Source organism: Dermochelys coriacea, chromosome 11, assembly GCF_009764565.3.
Source record: "Dermochelys coriacea isolate rDerCor1 chromosome 11, rDerCor1.pri.v4, whole genome shotgun sequence".
Lineage (NCBI taxonomy): Eukaryota > Metazoa > Chordata > Testudines > Dermochelyidae > Dermochelys > Dermochelys coriacea.
In genome coordinates this window covers 10466022-10491791 of record NC_050078.2, presented here as the reverse complement: position 1 = coordinate 10491791, position 25770 = coordinate 10466022, and the positions used below count along the sequence as shown (strand labels likewise).

General features: G+C 39.0%; 1 protein-coding gene across 1 annotated transcript in view; it reads right to left on the bottom strand.

Annotated features, from left to right (window-relative positions):
* The window catches only part of SLC49A4 (solute carrier family 49 member 4), a 141185-nt gene that overhangs the window by 20313 nt on the left and 95102 nt on the right, over nucleotides 1-25770 (bottom strand). The window contains exons 5-7 of the mRNA XM_038421665.2: nucleotides 18752-18860; nucleotides 18039-18106; nucleotides 8483-8610 (exon numbers count right to left, since the gene is read on the bottom strand). Of these exons, the coding sequence (XP_038277593.1) occupies nucleotides 8483-8610; nucleotides 18039-18106; nucleotides 18752-18860 (305 nt within the window). The remainder of the gene's footprint in view (nucleotides 1-8482; nucleotides 8611-18038; nucleotides 18107-18751; nucleotides 18861-25770) is intronic.

Below are 25770 nucleotides of genomic sequence, written 5' to 3'. Positions count from 1 at the left end.
TAGAACAGCAAAACTTATAACTTCATTCCTATCCTAAGCAAGGATAAGAACCATAAGGGAAGTAGCCAGCTTTAATTTTTCTGTAAGAAATGTGGCCCATTGTGAAGCAACAAAACTTTTATTGTAATTTGTTTAACAGAAGCAAAGATAAAAAGGAAGGATTTCTCTTTAAAGTACATTTATACCATTAATATAGTTCACTGAATGGATTTTCATTCCGGTGTGTGCTTAGCAAATTCTTGTATCTTGATTATGTTATGTAATGTTATATAGTTATGGAAGTGACTGGAAATCTGATCAAACTGGATTTGCTCCCAACATTCCCCAAAAGAAAAGCAAGTGAAACTTATGGTTAAAGCTGAAGTACAAACTTTGAGGAACTAAAAATTCTATGAACAGATAAGTGATCCTTCAACTAAAGAGTAGAGATCATGAAATAATGGAGGCTTCATACTGCTGAGTTTTAAGATCTGTTACATTTATAGGTATATTCTTGAAATGTTCCTCACTTCAGATCCAAACCGACTTTGCTGTACTTGCTTTTCATTGTTGATAATCATAATAATAAACTTAACGTTTACAAAGCACTTTTCATCTGTAGATCTCAAACTACTTTAAGGAAGGCAAGTGTCTTTGTTTCCAGATAGGAAAAAACAAGGGACAGAGAGATGAGATAATTTGCTCAAAGTCCCATAGGAATAAAAATCTAGCTCTTCAGAGACCCTAGCAACTCTATGATTACTGGGCCATGCTACTTTATTCACATCAAACATACGCTGTTTATGGTAAAGAAATTACTCTAATCATTTTACCCTTTGTGCATAAATAATTTTCTAGCCTCTCTCACTGTGGTTGTTTCTTCAATATTATGGCCTATATTTGGGTAGAGAGATGTGTTCTTATTTGCTGAAAGTTTTAATTTATTTATTTTTAATTATATTGCATAATTTAAATTCAGTTGTTGACACCATGGATTGCCATGGAAATCTGACTACCTAATAACCAATGTGAATAAATATTTTGTAAAAGGAAATTCTGACCCCAAAATCTTAAAATATTGTTGAAAATACTGATAAATATTAGAAATGTATTGATATTTTTTGCATAAAACATTGAATCTGAGTCGTATGCAACTGGCATCACATACCAATTCTTAAAAAGAAAAGGAGTACTTGTGGCACCTTAGAGACTAACTAATTAATTTGAGCATAAGCTTTCGTGAGCTACAGCTCACTTCATCGGATGCATTCGGTGAAAAACCCAATTCTTAGAAAGTGTTAGTATTTACATAGATAGGTATTATCAGCAACACAAAGTGGCAAGGTATTGAAATTGGCATTGTGCCATGTTATATAGTTATCTTGGGTCAAAATACCCCATTTTACATTAATTAATGTAATGAGCTCAATACAAAGCAAACTAACAATGCACTTGTGATAAATGAAGGGTGGAGCCCTCCCTTTTATGGACACCCAGCCAGCCAGTTAGCTACAAAATCCATTAGTAGCTGTTCTCTACTTGCTTTACCTGTAAAGGGTTAACAAGTCCACAGCTAAAAGGAAGGGAGTAGACACCTGACCAAAAGAGCCAATGGGAGGGCTAGAACTTTTTAAAATTGGGGAACAAACTTTCCCTTTGTCTGTTGTTGTTCTCCGGAGAGAGGAGACACATAGCAGCAATGCTATAAGAAGCTTTAAGTCAGGTATGGAAATCATCAGATCATACCTGGAACTACTTATCTGAAACCCCAGATATGTAAGTAAATCAGGAAATGTCTAGGAAGATGCAATTACGGTTATTTATTTTATTTCTTATTGGCTTGTGGACTCCTCTGTGCTAACCCCCAAATGCTTTTGTTTTGCTTGTAACCTTTAAGCTGGACCTCAAGAAAGTTATTTTGATACTTAATCCTTATAAGTGATTCTTTTTAAATCTAGCAAAAAGCCTAAATTCCAAATGTATTTTCTTCTTTTTTTGTTTTTAATATAATTTACCTTTTTTAAGAACAGGATTGAATTTGTGTGTCCTAAGAGGTGTGCATAGGTTGTTTAATTAACTGGTGGCAACAGTTGATTTCCTTCTCAGCTCTTCCCCAGAGTGGGGGTAAAAGGGGTCAAGGGTACCTCACTGGGAGGCATTCCCAAGTGCGCCTTCCTGGGTCCCAAGGGGTTTTTTGCACTTGGGTGGTGGCAGCATCTACCCATCCAAGGTAAGAGAGAAGCTGTAACCTTGGGAGTTTAATACAAGCCTGGAGAGGCCAGTATTAATTTTTAGAATCCTTGTGGGCCCCCACCTTCTGCACTTGAAGTGCCAGAGTAGGGAATCAGCCTTGACAGCACTATTCTAGCACAGACAATGGAAACAACTATTTCTTAGAGTTCAGTGTGTATACAAAACTGTCTTTGGAACTCAATGAAGAATTTAGCTTAGTATAATTTAAATAATGTTTATTAAAGTATCTTAAAAGAAAATTCAAGCTTTCTTCAAGTGTATTGTAATCAGTTATCATTCTTATATATATTTCCAAATACGCTTTCATGTCAATTCTGCTGAAAATATCATTAACCGCCCCCGCCCAATAATGACAGAAAGCAAAAGCCATGCTGTATAAAAGGAAGAAAAGCCTTTTGAATAGCAGCCTGAACATAAACTACTGTCAATTAAAGAAAACATGAACTAGTCATTGATTTTTAATATCAATGTTAAAGGTCTCTAAGCAATTAGATTTTGTAAGAAATCTCTTTAGATGATGTCATGCTTATTTAAAAGGAATTAGGGCATTATTTTATAAGCAAAACCATGTTGCTTTGACCCCTTTTTTCAATATATTAACACCATCTTCCTCCCTATTTTAGCTAGAGATTTATACAATTGCTACACATACTGCTGATTGAAAGTCGGTTTAGACAGTAGTGGGTGAAATTTTTCAACAGAAACCTTTTATCGGCCAAGAATGCAGATTTAGTGACAGCAAAATGTTTCACAAATTCATGTCAGTTTCATCAAATTGCTAATTTAAAAAAATCCAAAAATTTGACATTTCATTAAGATGTTTTCTGTACGAAACATTTCATTTTTTATATGAACCAACTTTTTATTGTAAAATTTACTTTTATTTTATTTTTTAAAATGCAAAAACATTAAAAAATAAAAAAGCTTAGCATTTGACCATTTTGTCGAAAAAACAAATTAAAACAAAAACAAAAAACACATTTTGTTAGACCCAAAACATTTTCCAACTTTTGAAATTGCCAACAAAGATTTGCTCAGTTCCTCTACTCAGATGTTAAGGGCCTCTTTCTTCCACTTCACTTTATGGAGAATAATCATACCTAACGACTACTTCCCCTTAAACATGTCATGAACCAGTCTAATGAACTGAGCGGAAGTCCTAGAGCTCCAGAGTTTTAACTCCAGTTCTATCAGTTCCCTGGTGTTGGGTTGGCCAAGCAGTTTGGGACTACATTTTCAAAAACTTGGTACACAAATATAGTCATATGAGTACTTATTTTGGAAGGCCAATGGGAGATGAGCAGGTATAGATTTTTCAGAGTAGGTGGCTAACTTTGTGAACTGCAGAACGTAATGGGCATTTCAGGATGGGCACAGCTTCAGGAATAGACTATTTGCAGAATTGAGGTAGGATCTGATAAGGCAAGGGCACACAATTTATTCACAAACCAAGCAGGTGCAACTTGAGAACACATTGGCATAGGTGGTCTCTAATCCACAGGTGCCAACTCCATGGGTGCTCCAACCCTGGAACACCCATGGAAAAAAATCAGTGGGTGATAAACACCCACTGGCAGCCAGATCTCCCTCCTATCCCACAGTGCCTCCCATCCACCGGCAGCCCCAATGATCCACTCTTCCCCCTCCCTCCCAGCACCTCCCGCCTGCCACAATAATCTGTTCCGCAGTGTGCAGGAGGCACTGGGGGGAGGGAGAGGAGCAGGGATGTGGTGCACTCGGGGGAGTAACTGGGCAGGAAGAGGCAGGGAAGGGGCTGAGTGGGGCCTGGGGCAGAGCGGTGGTTGAGCATCCACAGGGCAAGGAAGAAGCCAGCGCCTCTGCTCTAATCTGCCTCTCACTAGCAGCTGGTTGATTCACTACACTTCAGAGAGTTCAACACACAAAACTGTTTATCTGTGATACCCTCTGGCTGCTCAACTGTGCTAGAGCACTAATCTCATTGGTGGTACAACTGTCTGAGCCACCCAGGATGCCTGCTGAATCAGCCGCTGCTCTTGCTCACATTGAGTTGCTGACCCTCCTCTAACTGACCTTTTAGTGGCCAGCATATACACTGCATGCCACTCAAAGGCCCCCACTAAAAGCCACAGAGTTTAAGGCTAAAAAGGACCACCAGATCACCTAGTCTGACCTCCTGCATATCACAGGCCACGAAACATCACTCAGTTGACTGCTTCTTGATTGCTTCCACAGTCCTCCTGACTACTCACACCATTGAATCTGGTAGACACTACCAAACACGCATCTTCTCCTTCTGAATAGCATTCCTCTCATGGGAGTAGCCTTCCACAGGTACCTGGCTCATCCTCCATAATATTCTGATTCCTGAGGTTTGCTTCCTCATCCAAGTAGCTGGCTTTCCTTTTGGAACAGCTCCCCTCCTGATTGCTCAGACCAGCAGCATCAGATGAGGCCATCCTAATATCTAGGCAGTTTCAAGATGTTGCTGCAACCTATCATACTTGTGTTTTTGCAGGTGTAGGGCCTATTTGCTTCTGAGAAAGATGTTTTCATATACTAATGAGCAGATGAGGCACCCAGGAAAAGAAATTTGACACCACTGAAGCTCTCTGGGAAGGAGTGCAGTGGAAGTGAACACACAAATCTTGGAAGAGAAACCTGTATAGGGAGCAGAGAACTCCTCTACAGGTACCACTGCACATTTATGCTAGCTTCTGCAAAAATTATTTTGGACCTTGCTCTCTTTGCCTTAAAATCCTCACAGTAATACAGGAATGATAGTAATTGCTACAAAAAATACAAAGATAAATTGTTTCAGCTATACATAGTGCTCATCTTCCAAACACAAAAAAGTGTAAACAACATCCTTGACTGCCAGTGTCAGTGTTGCTCCACTGATTGAGCTCTCAGAGATGCTTCCACATTAAATAGCCATCTCACAATCCCTCCCCAAAGCACAAGTGCCACTAGGCAGTGGCCTGCATTCAACCTTCTATACTTTGGCTCAGTTATAGTCTATAACCTTCAACTTTTAATTAAACAAAAAAGTTCAACCAAATCAATTTAAATGTGCTGTTTCTCCCACTTACTGTGAAGCGCAGCGATCATAAGCATATTGCATCATTACATTTAGGAATAATCTGCATGAAGCCCTATAAATTAGTACTTTAAATAGCTTGTGCATTTTCATCCATAAGAATGTATTTTATAAAGATGTATCACTGGTATTCAATATACAAAGACCTATATTAAACAGGAATATTGCATTTATTTTCTATTACTTTTTACAAAAAAGAGCTACTTATAAAAAGAAATGCCCGTCTAGTAAAGAAATTGGGAAGTTGGGCCATAGAGGAAAAATAAATTTTGTACAGCAGATATAAATTAGTGCCTATATCCTTAAAATCCCCTTTTAAAGATTTGCCAGTACTCATTACAGCTAGGACTGGTATTCAAGGCAAGGTTTTGTTTTCTCAAAAAAGTGCTCAGATACTACAGTGATGTGCACATTAAAATAACTTACACAGAAAATAGATAGAAAATCTACCACAGGAAAGGAATATAGTTTTATTTGGGTACTTTACAAAACCAAATTTAAGGGACTGCTTATTATGAAGGCAATAACAATACATCTATTTTTAACTGAGCTCTAAACAATCAGATTAAAAAGAAGAATCTAACCTTTAACTACACACTGATTTAAGAGATTTCATGCCAAATCCTAAAATATGAACTTGTACACAGGAATGAGGTAAGGAAAGCTTATTGCACTGAAGTGCTACAGTAACATTACTGTTTACTCTGGACACTGCTGAAGTTATCACGAGTCGAAGTAATTTTCCACCTCAGCGGTGGTGCTCACCATCTTGGAAGACTGGGTTCTAATTTTGTCAAGCTCCTTTTAGCTCTACCAGCTATTCAACAATGGTCAGCATAAAATCATCCAAACAATCTTTTTAAAGGAAAGTTTCCAGGAGAGTCCATGAATTACACAGAAGTGGCAAAATGCTTTCCAATATATTTTAACATGAGTTACAACGTAACATTTGCCAAACACATTTAAGTGAGAAGGAAACAAGGCACAGAAAGACAAAAACTAAGATGGAGACAGAAACACCAAAATTCCTGCTATAAAAGTTAAAAGTGTGATCTTCCTTATGACTTTTAAAAAAATAATTCACAAATGCACCTGATCATAAAGGAAAGTTTTACAACAATCCTGCAGCCCAGGATCAGAAGCCCCATTTAAGGAGAAAGGAATCTGGAATTCTGCTACAAATAGTACAGTACTGATGGTGACTCAGTGGTCGTAATCTTTCACCTCAGATTCAGCATTGATCCAGTACCCAGCATGATGATTGAGGCTACTGTGTTAGTATAGTATATCTTTAGTATATCATATAAAAGTAAGGGCACTGATTAATCAGGTCTTTCAAAAAAAACTTGTAATGAATCTTTAAAAAAAATAAGGGCTGAGATTTAATATAATAATCATAGCTACAACTCTAACTCCTCCTGGGGCCTTGGGAAAATCATTTAACTTTCGCCTCTTTTTCCTATGAAATGGAGATACTCTCCTCCAGCCCACGAGCGTACAGTGAGGATTGGAGATAGTCAGATTGTATGTGGCCTCCACTTGTGTAATTTTCTATGTATATATGCACTATCCCTGGTGTGTGTAAGCCAACATATTTTGCCCATAACAATTCAACCAGAGGCATGCACAGAGAGATGGGATCTATCATATTCATGCATTGATGCTTCACTCAAAATTAGATTCAATCTTTGTAAAGCACTTTGAAGAGGAAAAGTGCTATGTTAATGTCATTATTACTAATGCACTTAGTTGCATACAAAGCAGACCACAATTAAGAAATGTTGTTAAATCTGTTTCTCTGTATTTTTATCTTCCCATCAAATTAATCTGGTTCCTTTCAGTTTACCCATCAGGATAGCTTACCACGAGTCCCATTTCAGGTACAAGAATCCACCTGCAAACTACAAAAGCCTACCAGAGTCTCAGAGAAGACATGCTCTCCAATAAACACATTACAGTCTAGCAATCATTAGTCAATCACAAAAAGAGCCACACTGACAATCACTGACTGACTGATTCTTAAGCCAATTCTACCCACAAAAAGTAACATTTTAGAAATTATTGTGTACTTGCATGTTGCTTTATATCTTCTCATTTGCCTACAAAAACTTTTTTACAAATCTTCATTAATTTCATTTTTAAACAGACTAATTGTGGGAGGGCACTAACGTTACTAGTTCTTCCTTGAGAATACAAAACTGTCAGTATAAGTTCTGTTTAATTTTAAGTACTTATTTATTTATTTATTTTACAATCCAATAGTTCTTTCCTTTCCCCTCCCCCCCCATTTTACAGTCCTGCAGCTGTATGTTGGGTAAACAAAAAGAGATAAGGAGGCTGCTTTATTTCTCAAGGATCCCATATAGTGTGCCGAGTTCCTTTTTAAAAAAAAAAAAAAAAAAAAAAGGGAAACTAAAGGCTGGTAAACAAAAATTGATATACCAGTTCTGTTTTAGATTACCGTGTATGTAATTAATTTCACCTACAGAAAGTGGTTTGCTTTGTTCTCATTTGTAGGCAGGGACAGGACACTTATAAGTTTGACTCACTGCATTAATTTAGAAAGCAAAATTTTTGTACAAAAAGTTACCTTTCTGTAGGTGTGAACAGACAAGCACAAAAAGTAAAAGCTGCTAATCCATTTTTTCACATGATGAAGAATGGGGGACATGCCACACTGTTTGGGTTCCACTGAATTGGTTCAAGGTTTTAGTTAATTTTTACTAATTTATGAAATCTTTTAAATTCTAAATTCCCAAACTTGCCATTTTTCCTCTATATATTCACCTCTACCATACACTCATAATATCACCATCACTGTTTTATTCAGAACCACAGCTATTTCCCAAAAAGGTACTAATTAATATTCTGGATTAAAATAATTATGTTCCTTTAGTCAAAGTTTTTAATTCTTTTATCATGCTTTTAAAAGCTGCTCAAAGACATTTTTATTTAATGAGCTTTAAATCCTTTTTTTGTCCATCGTTATAAATTACTGGATGAAAATTCAGATTATTGTATTTAACGTATTTATCAGGATTGGGTTCTCAAAACAGATCATAATATAGTTTAATTAAGATAGCAAATATTTGCCTACAGTATCAGTTGTTTATAAAACAGTCCCAAAGAACAATAAAAATCTCTTTTACGGTTAAACATTGTTCTAGGTACCTGTGGTTAAAGGCAGGTGAGTGACAGTAGTAAGACAGGTGAGAGTGAACCAGGTGGATGCCAGTGTCGCGCCAAACAGCAGCAGCAGAAGTATAAGCTTCAGCATGCCCCTGATAAAATCTGCAAACCTGAAATAAAAGCACAAATCTCATAAATTCAAATGTTATTTTTCAAGTTATTTAAGCATGACACTTTACATAAAATTAATATATTATCACTATATAATCCAGAAATTAGAAAAGACCCCTGCACATTATTCTGAAACTGCTAGAAGGAGTTATATATAATGACAGGTTTCAGAGTAGCAGCCGTGTTAGTCTGTATCTGCAAAAAGAAAAGGAGTACTTGTGGCACCTTAGAGACTAACAAATTTATTTGAGCATAAGCTTTCGTGAGCTACAGCTCACTTCATCAGATGCATGCAGTGGAAAATACATTGGGGAGATTTTATATATATACACAGAGAACATGAAACAATGGGTGTTACCATGCACACTGTAATGAAAGTGATCAGGTAAGGTGAGCTATTACCAGCAGTGGAGAGAGAGAGTGAAAGAGAAAAAACAAAACAAAAACCCTTTTGTAGTGATAATCAAGGTGGGCCATTTCTAGTAGTTGACAAGAACGTGCGAGGAACAGCAGAGGGAAGGGAAATAAACTTGGGGAAATAGTTTTACTTTGTTGTCAACTGCTGGAAATGACCCACCTTGATTATCACTACAAAAGGTTTCTCTCTCTCTCTCTCTCTCCTGCTGGCAACAGCTCACCTTACCTGATCACTCTAGTTACAGTGTGTATGGTAACACCCATTGTTTCATGTTCTCTGTGTATATAAAATCTCCCCATTGTATTTTCCACTGCATGCATCCGATGAAGTGAGCTGTAGCTCATGAAAGCTTATGTTCAAATAAATCTGTTGGTCTCTAAGGTGCCACAAGTACTCCTTTTCTTTTTATATATAATGGTGATTTTTGTCATGGTTAAACTGAAGCCTGCCTTGATTCCTCAGCAGCTCAAAAAAGTCTGAGTCATCAATTCAGGATCTCTGGAATACAGGAAGGATTCTTGTTTGCAGTTCTAATATCTGACCAAACACAATGCTTTAAAACTGGAAAATAACTGTTTAATCTCTGCTTTTAAATCTTTCTTTCCACAGTCTCTCATCCACAATTCAAGATTTCTTTGCTGTTTTAAAAGTATCTTCACAGCTCCAATATACAAAACCTCATGAAACACTACACTCACTCCCTACTTCTTCCTTATGCTTGACTCCTATATATTTTTGCCAGATCATACGGATCACCTCTGCCGTTATAACACATTTTAAAAATTAACTCTTTGCTACCATTTTCTGACATCTCCTTGTGGACATCTAGCTGCTAGCTGAAGCTCAACATGGCTAAAACAGAGCTCTTGATCTTCCCCATCAAGCTCTCCCCATTACCTCCTTTCTCAATCACTATGGATACCTCCACCATGCCACCTGTCACTTAAGCCCATAATTTGAGCATCATCTTCCACTTGGACCTCCCTCTATGTCCTCATATTCAGACTATGTCTAAACCTTGCTGATTCTTTCTATCTAAGATCTGTAAGACATGGCCTTTCCCATTCATCCACAACTAAAACTCTCATCCAGGCTTTCACCTGCATGGTGAAATTACTGCAACATCCTATTCTCTGGCCATGACAAATGCAATCTTGCCCCTGTTCATATCCACGCGGAATGTTGCTGTAAAGATAATTGTCCTAATCTGATGCTTTGACCACCCTCTCTTTGCATCACTTAACTTGTTCCCTTTTCTCTATTAAATCAAACTACTTGTCTTCACTTACCCATCCAATCATCTTTCATTCACTATCAAGATGTTGATTCCCGCCTTTGACTGGCCTATGATGACAGTGTCTATCTCCCACTTGTTAAGTTTTCAAAAAAGTACTTTTGTACTTTCTCCTATGCTGCCCCTGAGAATTGGTAAGACTCCCTGTAAACATCTGCAAAACTAACTCATTATCCTCCTTCACAATCCTAGTGTGCGGTGATGCCTAGAAAAAGCTTGACAACATTTAGCCTGTTGGTATGCAGAGAACACAACCTATCATGCTTGCTAGTACTGTCTTCCTGTTTATTTATACTCCCCTCATTTGTTTCTGTCAGCCTGTATCCACCTGTTGTCTCATTTATTACTTTGATTGTAAGCTCTTTGGGGCAAGAACTGTCTTTTTTTCTGTTTTTACAACACTCAGCACAATGAGGACCTGGTCCATGATTAAGGTTCCTGAACAGGACAGTAATTCAAATAAAAATTAATAATAATAATTCAAAACAATTCAGCCATTGGGAACACTGTCTCACTTTGGATATTTACAAGGGAAACTTAAAAGATGGTGTTTTTCAACAGCTAAACATAAGAGGAAATTTTATTTTTTTTCCCCCAAAGCAGATCTCTCTCGGAACAAAATCACATCTTTACTACATGGCTGCTTGCGAGTCAGTGGCATTTAGACTTGAGGGTGCATTGATCAATTAGTTTAGGGTGACTTGCTTGCTTATGTGCAAGCATAGATATGTATTTATTTCATTTAAGCTAGACTGAAGAGCTAGGATCCATTTTTGTGGAAAAACTCAAACCTTTTCAGTTATTCTCAAATCCCCAATACTAATATCACTATGAGATAGCTCAGTGGTTTGAGCATTGGCCTGCTAAACCCAGGGTAGTGAGTTCAGTCCTTGAGGGGGCTATTTAGGGATATGAGGCAAAAATCAGTTGGATGATTTAATTGGGGATTGGTCCTGCTTTGAGCAGGAGGTTGAACTAGATGATCTGCTGAGGTCCCTTTCAACCCTGATATTCTATGATTCTAAGTCATTGTAATAAAGAACAACATGCTGGGTAAAACAAGAGGTTAAGTTGGGTCTTGTAAACCCAAATGAATCAATGATGAAGGTCTCAGTAAATAGGGCAAGCAGAAACCCTTGCACCTGGACACAAAACTAAATAAGAACTACTGATTGCTGGGGTAGTCAATTTTTTTGCACCTTTTGCATTTATTTAAAAAAAACAACAATCCAGCTGAGCACTGAACCCACAACACAATTAGTACTGCAACTGCTCTTTTCGAAAGGGATATTAACACTGGTGCAAACTTAGAAAAAATACTGGAGAGAGAGAGATGTTATTCAATTTGCTAGTAATTTTTTGTAGTTCCCTTGCTATTATTTAAATTATATCTGAAGAACTTCTCCCCCCATGGATCAGTTTTTCTCCTCCTGTTAGATTGGGATAGCGTGGACCAGGAAGTTTGGAATTATGAAGACATCCTAACTTGTCTACTAATTGCCATATTTTCCCCTGCTAAAAAAAGAGATAGGTGGGTATTTTAAGGTCCAATCCTACATGGCCCACCTGATATAAAAGGTAACACTATATACATCTTGAAAGTTGGGAATGCCACCATTAAGTAATGTTTAGCAGTTTATCTAGCATGGGAGTTTTATGAAATATTGGATCTTAAGACCACACCTTTCCTCTTATTTTGTCCTTCCCTCTATTTCAATTCCACACTGAACTTAGAAGTCAGTAACTGGTAGAGCTAGAATCAATGCTGTATATCACCTTAAAGCTTGTAATCCCAGATTTCAAATGGCATAGAGTATTAACTTCTAACTGCAGAAGTTTAGCTGTTGATGCTGGATTTGAAGTGGGGAAGAAGAAAGTAATCAGATTGACCCAACTTTAAAATCACAGGAGTCAGTTTATTTTTTTCTTTTTTTTTTTCTGTATTTTTGTCATTAAACATTAACTAGTTATGTGAAACTTCTAGAAGTGTCACAAAACATGAACTTCATATTTGTCCCATGGAGCAAAGTCCGAGGGGTTATTTTGCTGTCAACATCAGAAGTCCATTTCTAAAACAGAGCAGGGCTACATATACTGCATAATAAAAAAAGTGGATGAAATATCAGATTGGGGGTGGGAGGATGGGGAAAGATGATGGAGTCAGATATTTTCTCTACTTTACTGTACTGAGCAGTTGCAGCTGTGTTTTAACATAGAAAGATAAGTTGCTGTTGAAATTAGCAATAACAAGCATCTCAGATTTTGCTGGAAGTTAAAGTTGACATTTGCCCCTTATTTGGCTCTAAGTTCATAGAATCATAGAATCATAGAATATCAGGGTTGGAAGGGACCCCAGAAGGTCATCTAGTCCAACCCCCTGCTCAAAGCAGGACCAAGTCCCAGTTAAATCATCCCAGCCAGGGCTTTGTCAAGCCTGACCTTAAAAACCTCTAAGGAAGGAGATTCTACCACCTCCCTAGGTAACGCATTCCAGTGTTTCACCACCCTCTTAGTGAAAAAGTTTTTCCTAATATCCAATCTAAACCTCCCCCATTGCAACTTGAGACCATTACTCCTCGTTCTGTCATCTGCTACCATTGAGAACAGTCTAGAGCCATCCTCTTTGAAACCCCCTTTCAGGTAGTTGAAAGCAGCTATCAAATCCCCCCTCATTCTTCTCTTCTGCAGACTAAACAATCCCAGCTCCCTCAGCCTCTCCTCGTAAGTCATGTGCTCTAGACCCCTAATCATTTTCGTTGCCCTTCGTTGTACTCTTTCCAATTTATCCACATCCTTCCTGTAGTGTGGGGCCCAAAACTGGACACAGTACTCCAGATGAGGCCTCACCAGTGTCGAATAGAGGGGAACGATCACGTCCCTCGATCTGCTCGCTATGCCCCTACTTATACATCCCAAAATGCCATTGGCCTTCTTGGCAACAAGGGCACACTGCTGACTCATATCCAGCTTCTCGTCCACTGTCACCCCTAGGTCCTTTTCCGCAGAACTGCTGCCGAGCCATTCGGTCCCTAGTCTGTAGCGGTGCATTGGATTCTTCCATCCTAAGTGCAGGACCCTGCACTTATCCTTATTGAACCTCATTAGATTTCTTTTGGCCCAATCCTCCAATTTGTCTAGGTCCTTCTGTATCCTATCCCTCCCCTCCAGCGTATCTACCACTCCTCCCAGTTTAGTATCATCCGCAAATTTGCTGAGAGTGCAATCCACACCATCCTCCAGATCATTTATGAAGATATTGAACAAAACGGGCCCCAGGACCGACCCCTGGGGCACTCCACTTGACACCGGCTGCCAACTAGACATGGAGCCATTGATCACTACCCGTTGAGCCCGACAATCTAGCCAGCTTTCTACCCACCTAATAGTGCATTCATCCAGCCCATACTTCCTTAACTTGCTGACAAGAATGCTGTGGGAGACCGTGTCAAAAGCTTTGCTAAAGTCAAGAAACAATACATCCACTGCTTTCCCTTCATCCACAGAACCAGTAATCTCATCATAAAAGGCGATTAGATTAGTCAGGCATGACCTTCCCTTGGTGAATCCATGCTGACTGTTCCTGATCACTTTCCTCTCCTCTAAGTGCTTCAGGATTGATTCTTTGAGGACCTGCTCCATGATTTTTCCAGGGACTGAGGTGAGGCTGACCGGCCTGTAGTTCCCAGGATCCTCCTTCTTCCCTTTTTTAAAGATGGGCACTACATTAGCCTTTTTCCAGTCATCCGGGACTTCCCCCGTTCGCCACGAGTTTTCAAAGATAATGGCCAAGGGCTCTGCAATCACAGACGCCAATTCCTTCAGCACTCTCGGATGCAATTCGTCCGGCCCCATGGACTTGTGCACGTCCAGCTTTTCTAAATAGTCCCTAACCACCTCTATCTCTACAGAGGGCTGGCCATCTCTTCCCCATTTTGTGTTGCCCAGCACAGCAGTCTGGGAGCTGACCTTGTTAGTGAAAACAGAAGCAAAAAAAGCATTGAGTACATTAGCTTTTTCCACATCCTCTGTCACTAGCTTGCCTCCCTCATTCAGTAAGGGGCCCACACTTTCCTTGGCTTTCTTCTTGTTGCCAACATACCTGAAGAAACCCTTCTTGTTACTCTTGACATCTCTTGCTAGCTGCAGCTCCAGGTGCGATTTGGCCCTCCTGATATCTTTCCTACATGCCCGAGCAATATTTTTATACTCTTCCCTGGTCATATGTCCAACCTTCCACTTCTTGTAAGCTTCTTTTTTATGTTTAAGATCCGCTAGGATTTCACCATTAAGCCAAGCTGGTCGCCTGCCATATTTACTATTCTTTCGACTCATCGGGATGGTTTGTCCCTGTAACCTCAACAGGGATTCCTTGAAATACAGCCAGCACTCCTGGACTCCCAAGTTTCACAAAACTGTTGAATTAAATAAAAATGGAGAAAACGTAACAATTAAGGTCATACTCAGTCCTTTAAGGGCCTGTAATTCACCTCTGGTGAACTCAATATGGCTAGTAAAAATGCTTGCAAGACCTGTAAACTTTTCAGAGCACTAGTTTTACTCCAATGATCAGGAAGAAAATTTTTGTTCCCCAGTCCCAGCAGCTCTGTTACTTGCAACCATGCAGCAACACACCAACACCACCCTGCACCTACAACTTCATATACTACCATAATCTATTATCCCGGACCAGCACTTAACGGTGGATGTGTGCATGTACTAAAGAAGAGGTAGTCCAGGATATTAGGTGAGTATCTGCCTGTAATGGAATCAAGACATATCACTGTGCCCTGTGCTTGTGGCATTATCTTTCATGACCAAGCAAATCCACCTGTGCTGGATCCTGCAGTTAAGGCCTAAATGTACGGTGCTGAGAAAAGTCTGTTGCTAGGGAAATTATCACCAAGTCACAACATTTCAGCATTTTGACATCACTGCAGGATAAAAGCAGAAGGAAATGCTGGGCTGTGAAGGACAAAAATCCAGAAATATCAGTGATCATTAGCAAACGTGACAAGAAAAATTCTGGGGGAAAAAGGAGATAGATTTATGTTTCAGCGTGATAATAAAACATGAATGCCACTCTTTAAAGTTGCTATGCTTCAAACCAGTCTCATTCTACCTCTGCCAGCAAAGGGTATAACATCTGCCAATTGCCCAAAATATCCCAGACTTTTCCTCCATTAAAATGTATCACACAAATTAACCAAACATGTCTAGTTCAGGATTGTGGGGGAGTAGAGAGAAGTGGGATTTATTTATATACCTTGTGGAGAAAAACTCCTCATACCACTAAAAGCAAAATAAAGAGATTTGGGTCCTGATTTTCAATATCGGCCTTCCTTTCGAAGGGGCACAATTTAATACCCACAGTGAATTGCAGGCACAAATGCTACCATTGCAGGCAGCATGCAGTTAAGATATCTACATAGTTGCATTTGTGTCATCAAAAACTGAAGCTGAGTTTGAAAAATCAGGCCCTTTATGTGCAGTTAAAGAATTAAATCATCTTCATGAAAGGGTAAAATTTTATCTAGACTTTATGGTTTGAGGAGAATAAAGTAAAGCAACACTATCATTCTTAAATTGTAACATTTTTGGTTTTATAAATTAGCAGCTGGTAAAACAAAAAATCCCCCCCAAAACAAAAAACACCTTACCACAGGCTGTTAAGAGAGAGAGCTCCTTGCCTGATAAGTCACAGTCCTGACATTGAAATACATCAGCTTGTCATACTTGACAAGAATCATTACCTACTTTTCCTAATTATAACTTTCAGCAGATTACAGTACAGAGTCATCACTGGTTCAATCCTATACAGATACCTGCTGAACAGGCCTAAGAGGAGGGAATCATCTATCAGAAATGACAAATCACCCTTGCCTACTTTTGTGTGTGTGCAAACGCTACTATTTGAACTATATATTGCCTGAATTGCAGAGACATATTTGGAAACAGACTATTAGCATTCTTTTAATTTACTCAAAAGCAAAGTTTTGAACTCTGCAAAATACTGACCTTGCTATAAGAGGCATTAAACATTTTCTGAAACTAAAACTAGGCTATATATTAAATAAATTAATTTACCATAAAGGCTGAGATTTGCATTATGGGTCTGAATCAGCAAGTTCTTGCTAGAAAGGGTGCCCCTCTAGTGTTCAAGGGCCTCAACTGCAGTAGCAAAGTCTAGCCCATATAAGAGAGAATTCTGCATGAGTATTCACACTAGTTTTTCCATCATACTGCTTTTGCTGCATGAACATATGTTAATAGGTCATTATTTACCAAACACTACTTTTACAATGCCAGGAGGGCTTTAAACTTTTCCCTACGGAGAAAAATGTCATAGCCAAATCTAGCAATAGCTAACGATTGGTCCTCTGCAGGGATCCAATTGGAGTATGACCCTTGATTAGTAGGATTTAGCTCTTTGGCTAGTTAGCATTTGGAGTACTGTAATGGGGGAGCTCAAATGTCTTTTTCCTTTTTCCATGGCTGTGGGGGAGCTTTCCCTCTTCCTCCTTTCTAGCTGTTAAGTGGAATAAGAGGTAGCAAGAGGAGAAACCCAATAAGAACGGCCATACTGGGACAGACCAAAGGTCCATCTAGTCCAGTATCCTGTCTTCTGACAGTGGCCAACAGCAGGTGCCCCAGAGGGAATGAACAGAACATCAAGTGATCCATCCTGTCGCACATTCCCAGTTTCTGGCAAACAGAGGCTAGGGACACCATCCCCGACCATCCTGGCTAATAACTATTGGTGGACCTATCCTCCATGAATTTATCTAGTTCTTTTTTGAACATACAGTTTGTTATTTATTAGTTATAAACATTGTTGTTGTACAGTACAAGTAGACAACAGTCTCTGCCCCAAAATAGCTTATTACAGTTTTGGGTCCCAATCCTGCAATGACCTCTGTGCAGACAGACTCCTGCACCCATGCAGCATTCATTGCAGAATCAGAGCCTCAGTAGTGGATGGAAAGAAGACAGAATTGTACTAGGAAATCCAGAGATGAGTGTAATGTAGTGGTTTTCTATTTTTTATTAACTTAAGTTATCAAGGGCCGCAAGTAAGGTGTTGTTTATGCTTTTTTTTTTTTTTTTTTTTTTAAAACAAAGCTTGGATGGAAAGAGTCTGATAGCTTGATTTGGGAAGGGCATTCCTTTTCTCACTTTTTCACTCATAAATCCACATCTTCTCAGACAGTTGGTGGGAAGTGTCACTCCACACCCATGGTGGTAAGGAGGAGAGATGCTAGGAGCACTCTGTGTCCACGTATGTGGGAAGTGTGTTGTATTCTCAGCATCAAACACTCAGTGGATCAGATTGCTAGACAGGCATCAGCAGGAAACAGACACTGATGTTCTTTGATGCTTTTCAGAGGTGCTAAATTGGTTCTTCCCAAGATGAGGCAGCCTCCTTCTCACAAGGCTACCCTGAAAAGGAGCGGATGGGAAGCCGTCTCAGACATAATAATATGGCTTCTTAAACCTGATGAGTGAGCAAATGGTTTTTCAACCCATGTAGTCCAATAACATGAAATATACAAATTGCTGTACAAAAAGAAACAATACATCATGTTGGAGAGTCACATTTGCCATTTCAAATATTTCACTAATGATCAGAAATAAATTCAGTTTATAATCTTAAAAACCTAAGTGATCATTACAGGTGAAGAAAAATGAAGAACTGAAGAAGAGATCATTATTCCTACCTTGCCATTGCTATGCCAACAACACAGCCTCCAATTATGGACCAAAATCCAATCCAGCCCGCATCTACCTGATGGGAAACAGCATGGGGAAATGAAAGTGTTAAGGCTGAGAAAACAAGATGCTACTTTAAAAAAGGAGGGGGAAGGGAGGGTTACTGAAAAATCCTAACAAAAAAACTGACTGACTTTTCTAAGAAACTCAAGGGAACATAATTCAGTTAAAAGGATATGGTCAAACAGTATATGCCCCAAATGTGACCTCTCTTTATATTGGAATCTGCTGGGGAATGTCATCTGGATTTCTATAATATCCTACTAGAAGCTTAAAAATAAAAATCTCTCTCTACTGATTTTTTCCTTTCAATCTGGCAAACATTGATTTTTCTTTTCCTTCTCTATTTGTGAAGGTACAGCAGCCAACACTACTCCCTTTTATTTATCTGCCTCTTTATTAACATCAGTAGGTGCGTAGAGCTCTGAAAATATGAACTGCCACTGTAGACTCAGCAGGGGGAGCCACAATAACTTTTGGTATGTCAATACTAAAAGTTTGTTTTGTTTTATGTTTCAGTAGTGAAGTGGTGCGTATATATTGATAGTTCCAGAAAACAGTGAGAAAAACTAAGGTAGGGAATATGTACATCAGCTCAAACACAATTACAAATCTAACAAAATACCTATGAAATAGAGCAGCTGCTGCTCTAAATACTTACTTGGCTGACATGAACTGGTGTTAATATCAAGTCCAGAACGCCAGACCAGCCAGAGAAAACACCCAACGGTATAGCATAGGCTAATGCAAGCATCAAAAACCGGAAATTGCTGTGAAGACAATATATATGCAGTTAGCTGCTGTTTTTATTAGAAATGGCTCAGATTAACTTCAAGAGTAAATTGTACCCTAGAATCTATATTCCATCCATTAAGCAGAAAAGTAGAAATTTAAAGAGAGAGTCAGAAAAAACAAGTATAGTATTTGGCTATTTCACTGAAATTCCAAGTGCTGAGATGTTACTGCCTGGCACCATGTTATTAAAGAAAAAGCATTTACTATGTACGTATCAATGGCACCTTCTTTATTTCTGGAACCTGCTAGGCTCTCAGACTTTCCTTGTCTTCACAAGAAATTCAGTTTGTTATGCTATTTGATTACATTGACAGTCTATGCAGTGTTAACATATTAAAAACCAATAAACATAAATTCAGTCCGACAAAAGCATATTTCATGTATAAATTCAGAGATTCATATTCTTCAAGCTACTCTTGCTGTTTATTTTCATTGAGAAAAAGAAATTTACTGCATTCTCTCCTTGCCCTACCGGCTTGTCACTTGCACTACACATCACAAATTTATTTTCGTAAAACTTATTTTCTACTTAAACAAAAACATAAAAATATTATAATCCAACTCTTTGGAATACTCATGCAGAACATAAACGACAATTTACAATTATATTGGAACTTTTATGCAAGGATCTCAAAGCAGTCCGGCAAACAAACCTCTCTGTAAACTAAGTAAGTATTTTTCCATGTTTTCATTATAAAAGCCCAAGCTAAACTCATAAAATATGCACAAATAAAAGAAAACTGTGCACATAAATAATTTTAAGGCAGAAATTGGTTATATGTATAATTAGCCATTTTTGCACATGTAAATACATATTTTAAACAAATTGCCTTATTTTGCTTGTGCACATGTATTGTGTTGGCACAATTTAGGTGCTTTTATTTGAAAACATGCCTTCAGTGACTTTTCCCTCAAGGTGACAGTGAGTTCACAGCAGAACGAGGAACAGAACCCAAGAATTCTGGCTCAGCAGTAGAACACCTTTCCTCCTACGAATGTATTTGGAATACAGTCCTATTTGAAATCCCTACTTGTTTAAATGTTGCTGTTCCTATTTTCTGTAGAAGCATCATAGAAAAGTACAGTAAAAAAATCAATATTGTAAGTAGTAAACTTTTCAGAACTTACTCATATGTTCCTCATATTCAATAAGGACAAACGCAAAGTACTCCACTTAGGAAGGAACAATCAGTTGCACACATACAAAATGGGAAATGATTGCCCAGGAAGGAGTACTGCGGAAGGGGATCTGGGGGTCATAGTGGACCACAAGTTAAATATGAGTCAACAGTGTAACATTGAATGCATCCGATGAAGTGAGCTGTAGCTCACGGAAGTTTATGCTCAAATAAATTTTTTAGTCTCTAAGGTGCCAAAAGTACTCCTTTTCTTTTTGTGAATACAGACTAACACGGCTGCTACTCTGGAACAGTGTAACACTGTTGCAAAAGAAGCAAACATCATTCTGGGATGTATTAGCAGGAGTGTTGTAAGCAAGACAAAAGAAATAATTCTTCCGCTCTACTCCGCGCTGATTAGGTCTCAACTGGAGTATTGCTTCCAGTTCTGGGCACCACATTTCATGAAAGATGGGGACAAATGGGAGAAAGTCCAGAGAAGAGCAACAAAAATGATTAAAGGTCTAGAAAACATGACCAATGAGGGAAGAAAAAAATTGGGTTTGTTTAGTCTGGAGAAAAGAAGACTGAGAAGGGACATAACTGTTTTCAAGTACATAAAAGGTTGTTAGAAGGAAAAAGGAGAAGAACTGTTCTCCTTAACCTCTGACGACAGGACAAGAAGCAATGGGGCTTAAATTGCAGCAATGGCGGTTTAGCTTGAAAAACTTCCTGTCAGGGTGGTTAAGCACTGGAATAAATTACCTAGGGAGGTTGTGGAATCTCCATCATTAGAGATTTTAAAGAGCAGGTTAGTCAAACACCTATCATGGATGGTCTAGATAATACTTAGTCCTGCCATGAGTGCAGGGGACTGGACTAGATGGCCTCTCAAGGGTTCTTCCAGTCCTACGATTCTAACCCAGTGTTTGTGACCTATTCACATTGGGTGTGTGGGGGAGACAAACGGAGTTATAGTTAACAAGATCCTCTAAACCAGCCAGTGGAAGAGAGTAACTGTAAGAAGCACTCATGGTAGTCTTGAAAGAGACTGGGTATCTATCTGGATACAAGTCAATGCCATTTACTCAACTTTCAAGGAAGATAACAGAAAGAAGAATGCTGAAACTTCAAGCAAGAATGAGAACCAACAATGTGCAAACTTAGAATCCAGAATCACTGCCTCAGAGAGATAAAATGACTGTCAACATTATGGGTGAAACAGGGCTCCAGTTCAAATACCCTATACTCTGAATAAGTCTACACATATTATTCAATTAATAGTACTTAATACCTTTTTCTTTCTTTGGGGATGAGGGAGAGGGGAACAGTAGCAAGAGTGGAAAATAACAGCAATTTAAACCATAAAAAATGGTGGAGAGAGAGAGACACACACACACACAAGTCTAAGCATCTGTTCTAAAGAAATCAGGATTTTTTTCAGTTAAAAAGATTCACCTTCACTGTTCATTGAAGGTGAAACAATAAAAGGTTTGTCACCGTCTGCATCCTACAAAGTTAAACCGGAGTTGACAAGACAAGTCCTAAAACAATCACCTAAAGCAACAGCATTACTGTAACTGATAGCACACACAAAACCTCTGCTGAGGCAGCTTGCTCTCCACATAAAGTATTCCGGTTTTGGAATAAAGAGGAAGATAGAAAATGGTGTCTTTACATTCAGCAACCCTAGTATTTCTAACTAAGGTTTGGATGGTGTTTATTTTATTGCTTACTTTTAGGGCTCTGTCCAAGATAGTTACCCAAAGGATGTTCATGTAACTACAAAAAGGCCTCCCTCAAAACAGGTTCCACAGGACTGAAATTGATCAGCACCAGTTTCCTAGAAATGAAGGGGTAATTTGCTAGTTCACACAATTATTGAACCTGAGGAAAAGATCTTAGAATATTCGCTGAAATGTTCAGAATTTCAGAGGTCATGTTTGTTTTATTCCATGAGAAGATCTGAAGAACATAGCCAATGTTTACCTGGAGCCCTTTTTTCTTTCACACAGCCTCTTCTCGAGCAAAGCAACTATATTACATAAACATGGCCTTCTCCCAATACCACTTGTCAGTTTTCTTCTAATAAAACAGTGCAGAGAAAGCCTAAACACAGGAGTAATGTTATTTCATGTTCTCATTACAGTTTTAAAGATGCATTTACAGTATTTTCTACCATCATTTGTCTGTCACTTACTAGGCCCACTCTCTCCTCCTTGACTCTGGTCTACCTTGTGCAATCTTGGGAGTCTAAGAGGGCAGATTGCCTTTTGTACTCAGTGATGCTATTTTCCAAAATTATTTCACATTTGGAAGGTATGTCAATGTTTGCAGAATAAAATATAATATGGAAAATGTTCTACTTGTTTGGGCACTTTCTAAAGAAGGGACAGAACTTGTTCCAAAATACTGTCTGTCAAATAGTAACAAATTCTGGGTATATGATTGCATATCTAGTCTTCCTTCTATACTGAAAAGAGACACTAACAGGGGAGGTTAAGTTGTAACCTACCTTGACGGTGGTCTCATCTGGAACATCTTGCCTTTTCTAGAGTTTTGGCTATGAATCAGCTCCTCGGCTGTGGTATAGCTATTTTGCCAATGGATTCTGGCCATAAGCTGCTGTATCGAGCCCATGAGAATCACATCTGTGAAAGGGGCTCCTCTGGTGACAGGCACCTATGCCACCCCCTGTACCAGCGTCAGGGACTTGAGGAGAGAAAAGGGTGCATAGCTGGGGCAATCTTATGTTATGCCAATCTTAAGCTGTCATTTTGTCTCCTTGGACCTATTAATAGACAATATGAGTTGCAGCAGCCTTTGGACTACTTTAACATATTCTTGGCTCTGTTTTCAGCAGCCCCAGCATCAGGGGGTAATGAAAAGGTGAATATAGGCAAAAATCTGGCCATGCATATTTATCTTTGCAATTACTCCATCCAAAAATTTTCTGAAAAAACAAGCGTGTTGCTGCCTGTCACACTATCAACCACTGCATCCACACTCTTTCCCATCATAATATATATGTGCCTATGATAGGAAAGTTAACATCAACCTTTTTTTATTAAAACCTTCTGCTGGAATATGGATCAGGTTTAAAAAAAAAAACCCTATTGCACACTACTATATTCCATAAGGCAAGACTGTTCAGATGGGAGCCCTGTCAAAGTCAATCAGCTTCCTAGCAATAACCTTGACAATGTCTATTTAGCACCAAGCTTATTCTGTGGCCTCCTTTCTGGATGGAGATGTCATGTGAAACTATGACTTCTAGTTCATAAAGGAGCAATAGATACACAGAGTCCTTAGTTTTATGGGCTTTCGAATAGTTTACTTAGGTTCTCCAAAATATTAAATGTCGATAACTGGCTAATACTTTCAAGCTGCTTTAAAACTAAATCTATTATTATTAATTTGAAACATAAATATTTTAAACTATTTGCAGGTACTGGAATTTTTTTTTCTACTGAAGCACTGTATGTACTGTTTCAGTGTCAAAAAAAAAAAAACATTGCCAAACTAAGGAGCTAAAAAAAGGGTATTTTTTCCAGTCTTGACTAGGGTAATGTAACAAGATTGGTGGCCCATTAAGTGAGTTGAGTTGAGCCTCCATATGTGAATATTCAGTTGCCTCCGAGCTGATGTTGTGAGACTGGGATCAAGTGGTTGCTTGAAGATCACCTTGCCGCCATAAGAGTCAGCAAGAAACTCAGTTATTAGTGAGAGCTGAAGGGAGTAGGTAGGCTCCTGGAGGAGTCCTCATGTCAGGGGAAAGAACCCAGATCATATGTGACTCCCAGGTAGATGGCCTGTGGAGTGTAATCCTGCAGGGAGCAGACTACAAAGGAGAAGGGAGCACAGAGGCTCACCTTGATTCCAAGAAGGTGGGTTGCAAGGAGTACACAGGTTCCTGAAGAAGACACCACATCAGAGTTAAAGGACATGATTGAGGTGCTGAACTTGTGTTAAAGAGTTTTATTTTGAAGAAATAAAACTGAAGCCCTGAAGAAAATGATACAAACTAATGGCTGAAGTGTTTTTTGGTGTATGGACTTGTGAGTTAGCCACAAGCTAACCTGTATCAAATACAGGTATGTATATCAGCAACATATGAAGGCAATCTCAAAATAGGGACCCTAACTCTGTAATCCAGGGAGTCAGGATTCCCCAGTGTTCATCAACTGCTCCCTAATTTACACAGCTCTGTCAGAAGAAATAGTCCCTGTCTCAAAGACTACAAAATGTAGATTAGACAGACACAGTTTGATGTCTAACACCACCGATGGTGTATCTCTCTCACAGCACAGCAGATTCCGTACTTTTATAAATCCTTCTTCTTTGATGGATTATTGCTGAAAGGCTCCCCAAGAGAATAGTGTTTTGAATGATGAGATGGCAATTGTTTGGTGTGCAAAGGAAGAAAGAGTGTCTTGTGGAAGGGACAGCATGGAAGAATGTATAAGGGGAGGAAGATACATTTACTTAATAGCAATAGACAATCCTGACTCTTGACAGCGATGTGTTAAAACAGAAATAAATTCACTATTTAACTGCAAGATATTCTTTATTAAGAAAGGTTTAGTGAATTGGTAATTCAGAGTTTTGCAGTTCACTAGCTGACACTACAAGTATCCCGGATCCAGTGTTTACTGTACTGTGTACAACCAATTAGTTACAAGGCTCCCAAATGGAGTACTGTCAACAGAAATTTTATATTTCACCTGCAGAGTCAGTTGTTGTTTGGGTTTTTATTTGACAGTAACGTTTTTACAACTCATCCCTCAGGCAGGATCTCTCCCCATAGCAGTTTAGGCTCATAATGCAGCATTAATAAGTATGCTCAGTGCCCTCAAGGGAACTGCTATTTTTTAATATCTCAAGTAGGTCACATTACAGATTAACTGACCAATTCTGTTCTCACCTTTTCCTCCCTCACTGCCAACCTTCCCCCAAAAGGACACACTTTGGTGATTATCTTGCCTTGCACCTTCTGGTAACACAGTATGTCTACATTGCAATTAAAAACCTGCAGCTGGCCTGTGTCAGCTGACTCGGGCTGGAGGAGCTCAGGCTAGGGAGCTGTTTAATGGCAGTATAGACATTTGGGCTCAGGCTGGAGTCTGGGCTCTGGGACTCTTCCACCTCACAGGGTCCTAGAGTCTGGGCTCCAGGCTGAGTCAAATGTCTATACTGCACTTAAACAGCCCCTTAGCCTGAGCCTCGTGAACCCAAGTTAGCTGACACAGGTCAGCCATAAATGTCTAACTGCAGTTTGGACATAGCCTTAGCCAGGTTCCAAACAGCAGAAATTGAGCGTTTCAGAGTAGGAGCCGTGTTAGTCTGTATTCGCAAAAAAGAAAAGGAGTACTTGTGGCACCTTAGAGACAAACAAATTTATTTGAGCATAAGCTTTTGTGAGCTACAGCTCACTTCATCGGATGCATTCGGTGGAAAATACAGTGGGGAGATTTATATACACACACAGAGAACATGAAACAATGGGTTTTATCATACACACTGTAAGGAGAGTGATCACTTAAGATGAGCTATTACCCGCAGAAAGGAGGGGGGAAGGAGGAAAACCTTTTGTGGTGATAATCAAGGTGGGCCCTTTCCAGCAGTTAACAAGAAAGTCTGAGGAACAGTGCGGGGTGGGGTGCGGGGAGAAATAACATGGGGAAATAGTTTTACTTTATGTAATGACCCATCCACTCCCAGTCTCTATTCAAGACTAAGTTAATTTGTATCCAGTTTTCAAATTAAT